General features: G+C 40.6%; 2 protein-coding genes across 6 annotated transcripts in view; both read left to right on the forward strand.

The window, feature by feature from the left end:
• The window catches only part of LOC117219489 (CCR4-NOT transcription complex subunit 6-like), an 816126-nt gene that overhangs the window by 108964 nt on the left and 689365 nt on the right, over positions 1-17797 (forward strand). The window lies entirely within an intron of this gene.
• Positions 6366-16031, forward strand: LOC117219485 (uncharacterized). Its single transcript, XM_076519373.1, has one exon. It carries the CDS (start codon positions 6853-6855, stop codon positions 8740-8742), a length of 1890 nt encoding a protein of 629 aa, XP_076375488.1. The 5' UTR covers positions 6366-6852; the 3' UTR covers positions 8743-16031.

Raw genomic sequence — 17797 nt, forward strand, 5'->3', positions numbered from 1 at the left:
GTACACTGAAAATTTTATCGAAATCGGTGTGTTACGATTTACAAACAATTAAAGATCGCGAGAGTCACAGTTTTGTCACGATTTTGGACACTTTCGACGAAAAACCGATATCGAGAACATTTTCAGCATACATAAGTTACAGAGAGCTAGAGTTGCGATATCAACCATTACAATCAATCTTAACTTTTTAGTTCCAGTTGCAGTAATCAAATTACTTAAATTTTATGCAAATTTTTGAACTTGATTTTCGGCACTTAATGGGATAAATATTGATGACTAGAGAACAGAATTTTATTCCTAAAAGAATGGAATAACATACACACTTAATGAGTAGTTACTAGAAATTTCATAGTCAGATTCATCAAAGTATGGACGTGGAATTAAAGACTCAAAGTTCTCCTCTCTTTAAAATCACTCTTGCATTATAACGAGGTAGAATCGTGTTGTAGATTTGACATATAATCCTACAAATATGAATATTTTTCATTTCGTCTAAATCGAAACGAGATTTGATTCTTCTGTTATCAAAATCTAGGGACGAAAGCAAATAAAAACATATGCTGTTGTGAATTCACAGCTATTAAATAAAACGCTGTTGAATACTTTTCAATATAATTACGACTTTATTTTGACACTTTGACTGACATGCCAATAACCTGAAAACTTTTATAAAAGTAAAAAGTATCTTATTTAATTAAATTCAAAATGAAAATTTATGTTGCATCGTAACAATTACTTTTTCAACATCCTTACATGTTGCAGATTTTAATCAAATTAGGAATATTAATTTCCGAATCTCAGTAAATAATTCCGTCACCTACATATAGGTGACGTATCAGTCAAAGTATTGAAGAACGAATAAAGCAAGTCTTTATTGTGTCGCTGGAGGATCCAGAGTAACGAGTCAAAGCGAACCTCGCCATGCATCCCACCGACACTATCGTTCATAACGCAAACAAGAAGACAAAGACCCAACCGAGAGTTACAAAGCTACATTGTCTTAAGAATTCAAAGAAGTAATACAGGAGATAATTTTTTATATTTATCAGATAACATTCAACATGCGAGCTGCTCACTTGCCAAATCGATTGACTCTATAAAACAGAGAGTGGAAAAATGTGATGAAATAATATACATTGTTTTTCAAAATTCCGTTTAAAATCAAAATTGAAATAAACATTGTATAATGCATAAATACAGATGTAGTATTCACATAAAGACATTTAGAATAAATAAGATAGAACGTCTTCAAATAATCAGAATGGTTTCTGAAATAAATTCTTTATTATTCGGCGACTAAAAAAATTTTGTTGATTAGTGGTATTATTTGAATAATTTATTATAGATAAAAAAGTTATGACTGAACCAAATGCTTTGACACTTAAATTTAAAATATTTCAAAAAGTGGACAGCTGTGATAAGATTGTATAAGAAAGAAAAATTGCACCGCTCTATTAGGGACATTATTTAGAACGAAGAGAGGGTATTAAAGAAGGAATAAATTGGCTTAAGAAACTAGAAAAAGATGGTAGAATTAGAAAGCGAAAGAGAATAGACAGAGGCTAGGGCAGAGATATAAGTAGGATAAGTGAAACCTCTAATAATGTGTAATGTAATGTAAGTTATGTAGGTCAAGATATGTCATGTACGCATGTACAAACCACTGTCTATTTCAAGAACCAAAGTGTTTGAAATAAAGATCTATATACACTGCGTCTCATAAATATAAAATCATCCAAAAATTTTCAGCTTTTTTTGCACAAGAATTAATATAATATATTTAATATAATATATTTAATATAATATAATATATTTAATATAATATACTATATTTAATATAATATTTAATATAATATAATATATTAATATAATATTTTAGATTGATAAATTCTGTTCACTACGAAACAAAGAAACAGAAAACACTGACTATAGAAGTATAGAAACTATAAAACTAGAATCAAGCCTGCAGAGGTTGTTTTTCGTGGACAGATACAAGAAACAATACAAGGTCTGATTGGAAGTATGCAAAATCGAATACTTGAACTGATTGAAAATGGAGGTGGACCCACCAAATTATTGTTATAATTTCATTTTATTGTATTTTGCGTTGAATTTATGTGTTTATTACAATAATATTATCTATTCCGTTGGTTATATAGTTACTAAACAAGAATAGATCAGTTTTCTCCTGTTTTTCTCTCATTGAATAAAAATTATCCCTTTTTAGAAAAGTATCGTTTCCTGGTACAATCTCAAACGTTGCATACTTACATTCATTATTGTGTTAACTAACTTTTTGGATGGTTTTATAGTTCCGAGACACAGTCGAAAACATCCATTGAAAACGAAAAACTGCTGGTCAAGATAGCCGCGAAAGAAATCGCGGTGCAACTTTAATTGTCCACGCATCACGGTTAGTGACTTGCATTTGAAATCCACAACACCCCGGACAAGCCAGTTTCGCGATAAACTTTACCGCGGGTCTCTAAACTCCATCTAGGAATTGCACGGTCCGATTCGTTCTGGAGAGACATGTAATATAAAGGTGCGCTGATGGTTTCCTCGCTCTCGAGACGATGCGATCGGTTGTTCCAGGTGGCAGCGAACAAGCCGGGAGGTTGGCGGCAGGTTTGATAATGGCAGTGCGAACGAAAGGAGGGATCGAACGTCGCGTTACTCCGCTCCAGATGAGACGTTCTAGAGAGTAGGTGGGTCGTATGCGAGGGTTCAACCCAGGGCGGTAGCGTGCCTCAGGCGATTGATGACTTGTGACCCACTTTTAAAGGCTTGTGGCCTAGATGCGAGGGTGCCGTGGCCTGATCTAAGATATCAGGCTTCCTTCTCCCCCTCGGCCGCCTCACCTCGCCCACAACCTCGGCTCCCGTCGTTCCTTTTTTCCACGTTCTTTTACTCTTTCTCGTCTCGTCCCCGTGCCATCTACTTCACAGATGACGGTTCTCCGGACGTGGGTAGTCGGGACTGTCGGGACATAACTTCTGTCCTCGCAGGATTCTCGTACCCTCTCTTCTTCTCGAATTTCGCTGCCCTGTTACTCGTCTCTACTTTAAGGTCGAAGGCATTGCAACTTGAGGAAGCTCGTCACCCGAAACTTGTTCCCTTCTCTTCTATGATTAATTATATCCGAATTAATTGTTTCTCCGTCGATGATTCTCCGGTCGTTGATTCGTTCGTCTTTTCAAATTGTTATTGCAGGATGATCTGTTACAATGACGGAACATTTCCCGTATTATACGAAATGAACGTTTATCACATGAAAATTTATCCAGTGGTTCTATCATACACGTACAGGCGTCTTTCAAATGTCATTTTGTTCTTGTGTCAATGTCATGTTGTTCAATGTTTTATTTTTTAATTATCAGTTGTCTTAAGGGGCATCCTTTGTAACAACAGCAGAAGAAACTAACCATTTTATTGATGCAGGTTTTTGTAACTTATTTTACAACGGAATGAAAGAAGATAAAAAACACCGAGAACTTTGTTTTAAACATTGTACAATCGCGTGTATAATTATAGACACAAAGTAACTTTTATATTGTTACTAATATTGTTACTAATATTTCTAATATAGAAATATACGAATACGATCGATTAAATTATGTTACAATATCATTCATGAACATACATATACTAACTAAATAATAAATAGTTCTAAAATAAATCGCTTTATTCAAATAAAATATGTATAACATGTGTGTGCTGTTATTAACATTGTTAATAACATTGTCATAACCATCTGTTAATTCAGTAAAAAATGTGGAAGTTACCGTAGCTACAACAATTTTTTTATTCAATTTCACTGACGCATAAAATTCGTATTATAGCATTATAATTACTAGATCTATTTTACAAATGAGTATATTAAACAGATAACAGTGAAACATTCGGAAATTTATAAATACTGTAGTTTCGATTTCAGCTCGCATGAATTGTTAAGAAAAGAAAATAAATGTCTACGTAGCTCCTGTATCATACAATTAATGTCGGCAATTTTGATTTTGCACAAAAATTTGAGCTGTAATCATTACAAATGCGCCAATGCGCAGAGTACTAATTTTCGGTATTGACTTGCTGTTTTCTAGCCATTCAAAAGAATAATAGAAATTGATACCCTTGCTCCACGTTTTCGCTATCAATCTTTGTGAATTAGATTACGTAACAATTACATAACCAGGACAATTACAGTGTCCTTAATAACTACCTTAACCGATCATGTAACATGATGTTATGATCGGCACGTTAAAATTCATCTTCGAAACAATGATAAAATATCAACTCTGCTGGCACAGTAATTACTTACAGCTGATAAATTTGCGAACAAGCAGTAAACATGAAAGGTAACTACATATATTACTATCTGTCTATGCCCTCATGCAATATGAATATTAAATAGAGACACGTTTGTACTTAAATACATTGTAACAAGTAATAATTATTATTAAAAGTTTTCATTGCGAATAGCCGCAAGCTTTACTTATTTTCCTTTGATTGCAAATGATATATTATTATCGTTTAGATAAAATGTAATATAATAAAAGGATTTCGGTTTTTCTTTATGTGTTACTTAAATGTTATTTAACTAATTACTATAAATGTTATTTCATAAACATTTATAATTTATATGCAATAAGATCTTTCTGTGTGGACTATACGAAACAGGAGTTAGATCAAACTGTATTTCTTCATTTAATATTATTTATATTATTTTAATTACCAGATTTAAATAAAAAATTTTAATTGCAATGAAGACTTTGAAGGAACGAAAATGTTTTTTAAGATTTATGTTCTAATTAGACCGCGAATTTTTTGAATACATGGAAAAAATGAATGGATGAAATAGAAAATGGTGGAAGCATTAAAAGAATGTATGAATATTATTGCAGTATTTCAGAGTTATGAAATGTCAGATAACCAAACGCTGTGCTTCTGGTTTGTTTTCGGACACAATTAACTTTATTTTTATTGAATAATACATATTAAATTTGTCTTTTCATTTATATTGTTTATTTTTAAATAAAAAAATGTAATATGTCTTATTCGCTAAGAATATGAAGTTAATTATGTCAGAAAACAAACTAAAGACACGACAATTGGTCAGCCCACAGTAATAAACTCCACTAACCTAATCGATTTTAGAAATTTTTATTTTCCATAATGACGTGTAGTTTAGTTATTTTTGCTATATTGAATAAAATTTTCTCTATTAAAATATCATATCAGACATCTAGTCACTTGGAAAAAAATCTGTAACTTAATTTTTTATGAATCTGTGATACTAAATAATTTTATTGAGCTATATTTATTATTTAACTCCCGTACGAATTTGTGTCTATTAATAGTACAACATTGAATAACAGGATTTAATTTAATTTAATTTAATTTAATTTAATTTAATTTAATTAAAATTCTCTTTTAATTTTAATTTTACCTAATATATAATTATAGGTATCAAAGGTTTTTTCGTTTAACGATAGCATTGATGTGAGCTGAGTATAAAAATATATTTGATGATAATAATTAGAAAATAGTATGCATCTCAGTTTATAACATTCCATTATTATTCATAAAACATTTATTGAAAAAAATACAATTGGCAAGCGAAGCATCTTTATTAGAACCAATAAAACCCCAAAAGCAGCAAGAAAAATAAAGTATAAATTTAAATTACATCCTTAAATATTGAAAATTCGACTCTTAAATAAACCACTGTGTAATACTTTTCAATATAATTACAACTCTATTTTGAAGAATGAATAAAGCACGTCTCTACAGTACGACTGGAAGATCAAAAGAGTGACAATCATTTTACTAACGTAAACAATCAAGATAAAAGCACAATCGAAAGCTACAAAGCAGCATTGTCTCAAGAGTTCAAAGAGGTGATATAGAAGATAATTTTTGCGTGTTTTATCAATTAGATCCAACATTAAAAATATCTAACACCAATGCAAAGCTTCTCTCAGCTAATAGCAGGCACCACCCTTCACCGATAAAATCCGCATAAAGAAACTGTTCTAAATAACGTCGCGAAAGACGCGATCACGCTTTCGAATGCTCAGATTCGGTGGTCGTTTTCTGATAACGCTGATGATCGCGCCACAAAAAGCGAGTAGCACACGCCGCGTGAAAACAGGCTTGTGGAGAAGTTCGTTCCCCGTTAATTTCCATCATTTCCACTTTCTGGCCGCGGGTACGACATTCATATCCTCCTGTCTTTCCTGCTCAGCTTTCTTCGGCGCCTATCTAAACTGTGACAGGATCGTCCACACAGGAAGGAACGGCGTTATGCGTGTGTAGGAGCATAAAGTTTCGTTCATCGGCGCGGAGAGGTACATTGTAAAGAAAGGTGGCGGCGGAGGTGGTGGGGACGTGTGTATTGGCATCGAGTGGGGTAGTAGAGGCAGTAACGGTGGAAGTGGTAGCGACGGGAGTTAGTGGGGGTTGGCTCGCGTCGCAGAACGAGGCGAAATACGGTGTAGGCGCGCTCGCCGGATCCAGCTTCAGTGTCGTTCCGGCTGCGGCTTCGTACGGTTAGTCAGAGAGTTCTGTAGAATCGTAACATTGTCGTGGTCGTCGCCACTCTTTTTTTTCCCCAGCAGTGTCGCCGAGCCGCCGAGACTCGGTGCGGTTGCAGCGCGAGTTGTACACCATGACGATGGGCTAAACACCGTAAGTGTGTAAGTTTCGAGAAAAAGGAAAACGAGAGGGAAGAAACGTTCGGTCGGTGTGAACGTGTGATTGTGCTACGGCGATGTATCCAGGTAGTTAATGCAAGCCTGAAGTGTAGGATCGCGCGAGGAAAGATAACAGCATCGGCAACGTCGGTGATATAAGATGAGCCCAGCCTCGCAGGGCGGCGTAGAGGTGGAGCGTTACATTGGTAGCTGTTTGATATCGTCGAACCTGAGGTCTGCGCCGCACAAGCCGATCGTGGCTAAAAAGGATCCTGTCTCGCGTGGTAAGACAAGGGGTTGCTACAACGGACAGAGTTTCGCGAACGACCAGGTGCAATATGGTCCCGGCGGTTGGGCTGGCGCCCCTTTGATATCCATGACGTCGAGCCCGCGAAGGTGTAACCAGAGATCGTCGCCATCCCTCGGTCAACAGCAACAGCAACCGCCGCAACAACAGCAGCAGCAGCCGCCGCCGCCGCCGCAACAGCAACAGCAGGTCTGCGACCAGCAAGTGTCGTCACACCTGCCCAAGAATCCGCTCTCCAGGCTCGCCATCCACACGCAGGGAGCGCCGCTAATCTTGACCGGTCGGTTTCACAATCGAGGCAAGCTGCACAACAGCGTCGGGAACGTTAATGGCATTAGCAATGCGGCGTGCAGTGGTGGCTCGGTTAATAGTTACGTCCACGGTAATGGGAACGGTACGACGAACGGGACGATGAACGGTGCCGCGAGGTGTCCGTCGCGGCCGCAGAGGCCCGAGCTGCCGAAGAAGCCGCAGGGTAGCCCGAAGCCCGATTGCGCCGGCAAGGAGAGCACCGGGCCGGCGAACATAGCGAACATCGATTCGCTGAGCATCGCCAGCGACGAGAGCTCGGGCTCGAACAACTCCGAGAACAGTTTGCCGCGGATAATCAAGCCCCGTAAGCGCAGAAAGAAGGACAGGAAGCCGACGACGAATAACCCGGCGGTCGGCGAGGTTGCGAAACACGAGGAACAACAGCAGTCCGGCGCGAGCGTGGCCAGCGACTCGAGCAACGCGGTCCCTTTAAAACCGTACACGGCCGGCTGTTACGAGGCCGCGCCTCAGCTCAGGAATCACAGAAGGCCACCCATAGCGAGGGAAAGCGTGTACGCCGGGTGTAGAGCGCAGACAGCGAGCATGTCGGCGCAGGAGATCGCCGACGCGAGACAGAGGTATGCACACCGGCACGTGGAAGTGAAAGTGCTGGACGACAACAGAAACGTCGTGGTACCGGTGCAAATTCGAACGGTCCCGAAAGGATACAGGCACGGCAGCCACCACCACCACCACCACGTGGTGCCGCGTTATCTCCACGAGTACAACCTGGTGGGCTGCGAGGACGGCATCAAGGACGGATTAGGCTCGTGCCAATGCAGGTACTGCGACCCCTCCGGCCTGATCTGGGACGTAGACCAGAACTGTTACTCGCCGTTTTACACGCCGGCCGCCACCGAGTTCTGCTCGAACCATTTCTCGCACGTACCGCTGTTCCTTTCGCGACCCACCCTCAACTGCCAAGGGCACAGCGTCGAGAAACTGCTGAACGACCATCTGGTACATCCGGAGAAGGACGCCGGCTCCGGCGTCGTGCTTAGACGCAGCTGGAGCGACCCGTCCAGCTACTTCAGCGAGGAGATCGCCGCGCCCAGTAAAGACGTTGGTGTGATCGGTGATAGGGGACAGACTGAGAGTGGCAAGCGTCGAACGCTATGGCGCGGCGACTCGATCGGTATCCCGACGAATGGCGTCGGGTCGTCCGGCCCGGGGCTAGTGAACGGTACCGTGTCGTCGCCCAAAGGCTTGGAGGTCTCCACCGAGATCATAACGTCGCCGAACGGCCATCGGGATCTCGAGATCAAGTTCTACTCGGCGTCACCGAACGCCCCGGCGCCCGGCGACGACAAACTGATCTTCGATCAAACGGAGGAGGTCGACGAGGACGAGGAAGACTTCAGCGATATTTGGAGTTACCACGAGTCCAAGTTGCAGCAGGACTTCCGTACGTTGCTGCAGGCAGAGGAGTGAACGGTACCATCCCCTCTGCCTGGCCTGATGTGGGCTCGTTCGAACGGAAACAGAGCAGTCGCGCGCGTGTGCACTATTGTGGTTTGTCGATGTGTGCGAGCGGAAGGAAAGTCGAAATCGTGTGCGTGAACGAAAGAGGCGACCCTGGAGGTTCAATTAGTTCGCCGGTACGCGCGACGGAGTAGCTCGAAAACCTGCTGTATACGTATCGAATGCTAGCGAAGTTCGTGCGCGTATGGTCGACGGTGAACCTTGAAGTCACGAGGGGTGCCAGTTGCGAGAGCAAGTCCCAGAGAGTCGCGGTTTCTTTCGAGTGATGTCAATGTATAACACGGTCGTATTACTTTCACCGAGGACTGTTCGAAATTATCACGGGCAACGTCGACGACGACGCTGTCTTTCGTATTCAGGAATTTTACGATTTGAGACAATCCGATCCAAAGCAACCCTGCCGACTCTCGGCAAAATCCATCCAACGGTTCAACCCCAGTCGTCGACATCTTTCTTTGAACAGATATCTAACTGTACACCGCGGCAGAGTTCGTTAGAAATTCTTCGAGTCGTTCGAACACGGGGATAATTTGTGCGGTGTAGAAAGTCTCGGTTGTTGGTACAGCATCTTAATTTCATTGACCCGACTGTTCCTCCGCCGTCGACCATACTCGACACTTGTCCCCGCAATGACGCCCACGTTGCACAGTCTTCGACGATCGACGAGTGTAACCGGCGGTAACGAGCAAAGCTACGTGTCGAACGATTCTTCCTCCTAACGGTGTACGTTGTATACACACACTATACGTGACGTGCGTGCGTGCGTGCGTGCGTTCACGCATTGGGTGTAGCTTCTGGAGGATCGTACCTGGACGTCGCGAGTGTATGCGGTTTGTTTGTCGATGACGCCGTGCTGCTAATAAGTGGTGGTTGGCTCGCATTTTCGATTGAATCGGTTTCAATGAAGCCAGGTGTGGTGGGAGCTAAGGGACGCGCCATCGGGTCCTCCGTCGTCGTTGGAACAAATATAGTGACTTTCTTGAGACTCAAACGGCCGCTTAAGCCTGTCCGATAAACCGGAGAGGCTGCGATTAAGCGAATCTAGGTTGACTTCGCTGCTATCGGCTCCGCGTGTCTCGGGATTTTCATTCAACGATCGTTTCCATTCGCTCTCCACAAACTATATTTGTTCCAGCAAACGCTCGCGCGCGTGATTTTCCGCTTCCTTGACGGAGTTTGGTGTCACTCGGACGGTCTTTAAATTCGAATTGTGAACGAAAATCCAGTGATTCGAGAATAACGAGTAACCGCTCGGTCGAATGAAAATTACTGCGAGCGCAGTTGTCCTCCCTTGTTGTCCGAGGCGGGGTTGGCCGAGCTCTAGTAATTGATGGTTGCACGTTCGATCGACACCAACGAGATAGCGTCTTTTTCTCGCCGCCGCGCCGCGCCGCGCCGACCACCATCAACGAGACAAATAGAGTCGCGACTGTTTAAATCGTAATAATCGATGGAATCGTCCAGTGATCGTCAGGAGAGCTCGTATTTCATGTCTGCGCGATTCTCCCTTCCCAACCGCGGTCACGCGATGCCCGGCTGCGCTCTTCGGCCGCACGATTCATTATTTTCCCATCGAACGCCGGCACTTTGCGTTTTTCTCCCAGGCTTTTACCAGAGCCTCCGAACAGCATTTTACATGCTGTTCGTGAAAATCTTCTTTCATCGATCCGTTCCGGGGGCAGTCTTGTAGCGTTTAACCGCCGGACGAGAAGCCAGGCTCGAAAATATTTATTTTCATCCAATTTCCTCCCTCGGTCGCGCGAATCGCGCTTTTCGATAACCGCCCTTTTTCAGAGACGCGTTGTTAATAAATAGGTTTTCGACTGGCTTCACCGGTTAAACAAAGACTCATTTCGTTCATCGGATACGTCGTTTTCGTTCCGAGATACCGAAAGCGTCGGCTCGACCAAGGCTCCGATATCGCCAAAAATCATGCACACCGTTGTATACAGTTTGATATCAACATTTATTAACACTGGAGGCACCGATTCGTTTCTAACCCGCTTTGAATCGCTTCCGGTGTTAAAACTTTCGAAAATTCGGTTCGACTTTGTCCCCGGCCGCGGCAGCCTGCGTGTTTGTTCGGCCGTTTAAAAAAGTGTGTATGTCAGCCGAGACGCGAAACGGGCTAATATTTCGCGCGCGGCCTGGCGAATTGGCACGCAGACGGTCGGCTGTTACACGGTGAGAACCGTTTTTCGTCGCGATTTTTCATGGAAACGGCGTGTAATAAGGCGTAACAGGAATTTATCGAGGCCGATTCGTTCGTGTGCGCAGCGTATAACTGTACCCTCTCGGTTTAGTCAAAGGGCATCGCGCGGATTTCGCGTGAACCTACGGAAACGAAACATAGGAACGAGTCGATCGATCACACTCGCGGGGGACTCTTCGTGTCGCGTTGACTGCGATGGCGTCCGGTGATAGGTCGACTTGTCCAGCCGAAAAAAAAGTCTGCGTACGACGGCCACCGACGTACACAAATCTTTTTGCCAACGTCTTTTTCGTACGCGATACGAGAACTTCACGTTGATAGAGATACTAGGGAGAACAAAAACCGACACACGTACACGTATTTAATATACATACCACACGCGTAAGAAAGCATCATTTACCACGGACGAGGTGCATGGTCTGACCGAACGCGTTCGGTGCAATTTTCGTGTCGTCGCTGGATTTCCGCGGCGATGTTTCTCACTCGATCGGCGAGGTCGACTGGAAACCGTTTGAAATTTCGGTCGAATCGTTCGCTTTATTCTGTGGGTTCGCGCGCGCGAATAGAGCGCACGAAAATCTGCAGTCGGATCGTCCCGTTGCGAACCGGTGCAATTACTTTTCGTGTGGAGGGGGCTGTAACGAAGTCGCGGAAACTGTCAGACGGGCTAAGTGTGTTTTCGTACCGCGGGATGAACTCCTGGACAGAAATCTCGAATGCAAGGGGTCTCGAAAGTTTGCCCAGGACTGTAGGAAGTGTCTCAACTCTAAGTCAGTCTCTCGGTAGTCTTGCAAAAATTCGAAATGGGATGCAGCACCGCGGGCCCGAGACCTGCCTATGACACAACCATCAATCAGTCCCGTCGCTAGCTGTGGACTGTTTTACGACTTCGCTGTATGTCTTCCGTTAAGAATACGGAACAAGTCTATTGGGGTCTATCTGGCTGTATATCCTCTGCCGGCAAACCGTCGATACGAAACTCGCGATCGAGAAACGACTGAATTAAATTCATGTTTCATCTTTGACCAGCTGATGCTGTTAATATTTTAATCGAAACCAGAAGGTTTGTCTCCAGAGTAATATATATTATAGTAATATATATTATTATAGTAATATATATTATATAGTAATATATTATATAGTAATATATATTATTATAGTAATATATTATATAGTAATATATTATATAGTAATATATATTATTATAGTAATATATTATATAGTAATATATATTATTATAGTAATATATTATATAGTAATATATATTATTCTGGAGACATTTTGAGAAGTGTGTCGTCAGAAAGAATTCAATTTTGTTAGAAATGTAGATCCTAAAAAAGTGTGTGATTTATTTTGTCGTGTTTTCATCGTGCACACGATATTTTGTTTAGCCTTATAATCGATAACAGACAAAATGATGTTTTAGGTTCATTGTAATTTAGTGGTTTAAAATTTTCATTTCTCCGAAGGAAAGAAAAATACGTTAATGCCTTCACTGTTTGTACGTTAAACTTGCGAAGGAATGATCTTTCTCTGTAATTGTTTAAACGATCAGCTTTCTAATATCGTTGTTCTACTTCCAACATCGTGAATTATACTTGTCCGAGAAATACAACAATTATTTTTGCGATGCTCAAACCTTATATATTATTTAAAATAGATCTTTCCTATTTTTTAAATTGCAAGTTTCTGCATCATACGAAGAAAAGAAACGTTTCCTTGTATCTAGCAAACCCGCGTACAGTATAACTACGTAGATGTAACCATGACACGTATTTGAAACAGTAAACGTGTTAACACGTGTTAATTTTCGCAAACGTAATGTCGCACGATTGTTTAAACTTCGCCACACTGGCACATATAACGCAATTAGGTCGGGGACCGTATTTAGTGAAAATGTGATGGTGTGAAATGTCCGAAACAATACGCTACAGAGGATTGTTCAGTCTCGTAAACACCAATTAACGTTGCTCCGTACAGTACCGTTGAAAATTCTAACAGCCGTGCTCTCTTGAAAATCGTACTCGAAGAATGTTTCGTATCGAGGCGCGCTTGATCGTTCGATCGCATGCAGCAGAACGAGCGGGACTGTTACAATTTTCATTTCATCTTAACGAGAACAATTTTCGTGGACCGATGAGATTTTTCTGACTCGCAAAGCTGAAATCGGTTTCTCGATTGGCCTCGGTCAGTTTTTCGAAGCCGTATATAGCGAAGCACTTTACCGGCGCGATACACCCGATGGTTTTGTCTTTCCTCTTTTTTTTTTTTGTCAAGCCGTAAAATGCAAACGAGTTGCAAACAAGTAATGAATTTATACGGTAATTGGTTCCGCACACCGTTCTTTCACGGACAGGAATATTTTATTCGTAACCGTTGATTGCACGGAGGACATATTTACCTTCGCGTACTTCTCTGCAGCACGGTGTTATTTTTCTGTTACTTACCGATGTTTATGACTCCGCAGCTCCGTTGTGGATTCCTCCGGATCGAAAAGTTATCCGAATCGTTTGTACGTTTATTAAAGAAATTAATAGAAGAGAAATACTTCTGCCTCGGCGAAATGTTATCTTTACGCAGATTTCACGAGCACCGTTATTATTCTTTGCGCAAATATTGCATTAGGGTCAGCATCGTTGCAATATCGTTATCAATGCTGCCGATTTGATAAATACCATCGCGCGTACATTCTTACTTTACGAAATACGTTACTTAAACGTTATTACTTGTGCAAATTCATGCGAATATACGGCGAGAGTGTACTTCGAAAATGATCATTTGAACGATGTGGGAAAGATTTCAATTCGGTAGCAATTACTGAAAATGGTAAATGTTTATTTTCAACTTAACTGGTAATAATTTTTCTTTCTTTCGATTATGTTTTTTTTTATTATATTATTAATTGTGTTTTACTTTCTTAGAAACTTTTTCAAGCGTTTCTATTTATTGCTCGATCCTCGCGTGTGTATTTATTTCGAGATTGTTACAAAAGAAGAAATACAATCAGAATGAAGAAAATCTTTATTTTCGAGACGGATCTCTCTGTACAAACGTTACACACTGTTTGCATAGCGTTTATTAACAACAAAAAGTTTTGTTTTCCTTTTCCGTTACGATTATGAAAACCGCGCAGAGGATTTAAGACGCGAGAAAAAAGAAAATAAAGAAAATTCGACTACGAATAAAACGAAGCGCAATTCTTTTCACTCGAACGATTAGGTACTGTTATCCTAAATTCTGTCCTCAAAACTGATCAATCGAGAAACCGATGGCGCAGTACTAATCGTGTAAAAAAAAAGAAGACCATCGAGTACCAACGGTTTAAAAAATCGTCGAGTAGCAACCGTTTGAAAGATCGTCGAGCACCGACCGTTTAAAAGATCATCGAATTTCGAGCGTTGAAAAATAGTTGCGAATCTCGTGCGCCTGTGACCGTAGAAACAAAGGCACGCGAGAAAAGCGTCCCCGACGATGTGAAGCTACCGTTGCAACGCCAGGTCCGCCGAGAGCCTCGTCCGCGTCCACCATGTCCTCTTTCGTTTAGAGTGTAAGGCCTAGACTGTAAGGCGATCTACTTAGATTACCACACCGTTGTCTATATGTGTATAGAGAAGAAAAGTCGCGCGTTGAACGGTCCGCCTTTTATTTACCATTAGACCGTTAGAGAAAATACAAAGACGACGCGGCGAGATTTCGAGAGGGCAGCGAAAGAAGTGAAAAGAGAGCGAAGTAAAATGAAAATATGAGATAAAAAGAAACGAAACGAAATGAAACGAAGAAAACACAAAATGAGAGCGAGCCGCGAGAGCATTACCGGCGACTAATTAGACGTAGACGCTTCGTGTCCCGGGCGACCTAACCGACGAGACACAAAGTTCTCGCGCGAAGAATCGTACGAGCAATATTTCTCTCTTGCTGGTTCGCGCCGAGTACGTAGCAAGTTTTATTGCTAAGTAGCAACAGACAAATATTGACGCTGACGCTTGTTAAAGCAGCACGTGCCGCGTATGAGATACGCGGAGACACCGCGTTGTTGCTGCTTTAATAACATCGCCTGTGGTATTCTTCGGGTGCTCGGGAAAAGCCGTTCAGACAACGTTCGCTCTCGTTGCGCGTCTGAACGCGCGCCAATCCCCCGTCGTTTAGCGTTTTTCAATTGATTCGTGTCGATGTTCCCAGTCTTGAGTGTATCGCGTTCCCCATCTTTTTTCATATCCCACGATCACGCGGCGGACTGCTTCGCCAACCGATTGGTATAGCTTTCGCGAGGAACGGTGATCGTGCTTTCTGCGATCCAAAGGGAAGGATCTTGAATCGCGCAGAACGCGGCTCGTTTTGTTCCTTCTCATTGTCCCCGCAAGCATATATATTTTAATTTATTATCGTGAAAATAATCTATCTTTGTTTGACTTCCTTGAAATTTTTTTTTTGTGGCTCCGTGCCGAGGACTATAGCGATTCGAACCGCTTTGTGTCTCGTTGATCGTCTTTTTTTCTTTTTTAGAACAATCGAATTGTGTATCATGCGTACGATCACACGAACTCGTTTTACGTTTTTCTGTTTTTTTTTTTTTTCTTTTTTTGGGTTTGTAATCGTTGAGAACCGTTTCTCGTCGAGTTCCGTTTAATTTGTCGTTTAAAGATTAAGATCGTGTTCGCCACCCGCACTCTCCGCTATATCTGATCTCCGATGAAGAAAGAGAGAAAGAGAATGAGCCGAAGAGGGAGGACCTCGAGATGTCGCGTTATCATTAAGTAATTTCGATACTTTTCTACGTTTCGTTGACGATTCGCCCATAACCCGCGCGAACTCTTCTCCTTCTCTCGTTCTCGCCTGTATTTATTTTACACGTCGTCGTTCGACGATACAACGTATTGTGATAACGCAACGATGATACACTTGACTCTGCTTCGTCGTCCAGACTGATCAACACCGATCTACCAACGTCGCTTTAGTGCTGTACTGCACTGTCTCAAATTACAGTGTTTGAAAAAATCCAATAAAAATGTCTTTAATTTAATCTCAAGCATTTACGTGTGTATTCTTTCGAAAACCTCTGCGCCCGATATTCATTCAATTCAGAGATTCTATTGCGTCGGCCATTCTTCGAGCGAAAATTACTACTGTATTTCTAATTCAAAAATTCATTTTTACTGTGACATACTTGACTACATCTTATTGCTATTTATCGTTGGCCTTTCTTTTAGCAAAAATTTTCTTCTAATTCAACAATCCATCTTTATTTGAAATATTGTTTCAAATAACGCGTTATTTTATTTTATAATTATTTGAGATAATTATGAAGTTAAATTTAATGTTTGGAGATGTGTGATTTACACATGTTTACTTTAAACAAGTTGTGAAAATTTCATGAAATAAAATCTTCTCGTTGATTATTACCCTTTAGCATTATTTCTTTCGGCTAATTTTAAATAAAGAAATCTCAAATGAATCGATATTATTTTTATTTTCAAGCAACGGTATTGAAAATAACAGTCTGAAATAAATGATTTCATATAGTTATTTTCCATTTTTATTTCAAATAAAATTTGTCCAGATCCGTGTACATTACCTATGTATTTATACATTGGTATTTATCGTCGGTCATTCTTAGCGTAGACATTAATTTTGTTAATTCAATTAATATCTAATTCAAGAACCAATTTTTACTGTAACACATTTTACAGTTTCGATTTGTCTAAAAAATTCTTTTATGTATAGATCACTAATTATATTATATTATATACACCTTACTGATGTTTCAACACCAAATTCAATGTTTTGACGAAGTTACAGCTGTTTTTTCAGCCGTGCGTCACGCAAGTGCGTTAAAGATACGCGGCCACTTGTTTAATCATTCTGTCGAACACGATAAGGCATCACGATGACAAACGAGTGAGTATACAAGTCTAAACTCTTAAAACAAAAGGAAAAATTGTACAGTCTATAAAGCATGCATAGCAAAATCATAAAGGTATCAGTAATGTGGATTAATGAACTATGAACAGTTCTCAAACACGAACCAACTGTTCTGCAAAAAATGTTACCAGGAAAAGATTTATTTTATGAGACTGCAATAGTAGATTAACAAAAGACAGACACAAATTTAACGGCACCTTAACGGTTCGTTGCTTGAATTTTTTAACGAAGTTTTCTTCTTTCAACGGAGGTGGCTTATTATCAGATCGACGTGCAACATAATTTAAAAAGTAAAATCATTCAGTCGACTGTAAATTTTGCATACATATTGATAAATGTATTCAACGATATGTTAACCTATATTTTTAATGATTAGATTGTGGACAATATTTATTTATAACCAAAATATGTAGGTTGAATTTTGGAATTATTAAAAGAATATAAATTTTTTATTTGTTTCTTGTTTCTTGCCTCTCGTGCAAAAAATATTTGTTTCGCATACAGATACGCAGATCGGTAACGATATCATTAAATTCACTAATTGTTTTTATATTAATAAAACGAAATCTTTTTGTGAAAATATCAATTTTTGCTTTCAAGTCGCATCATATTGTCACTAATGCATCTTTTTAGATATAATTAGGTTCGCATAGTCCGCAATTTCATTGGTAATACAAAACTGCTTAATTACAAAATTATAAAGCAAGTATAACCGAAAACATTTTGCACATTTCAATAAGCATCATGCGTAAACTGCGGATTTTATACATTTATGGGAAAACTGTATAGCTGAAGTATAAAATAGTAGAAAAAATTAAACGAAACTAAAACTGTCGATAAAATTATTTAAGGGAGAAGTAGCACAAAGATCCG

Source organism: Megalopta genalis, chromosome 2, assembly GCF_051020955.1.
Source record: "Megalopta genalis isolate 19385.01 chromosome 2, iyMegGena1_principal, whole genome shotgun sequence".
In the NCBI taxonomy this organism is placed as follows: domain Eukaryota; kingdom Metazoa; phylum Arthropoda; class Insecta; order Hymenoptera; family Halictidae; genus Megalopta; species Megalopta genalis.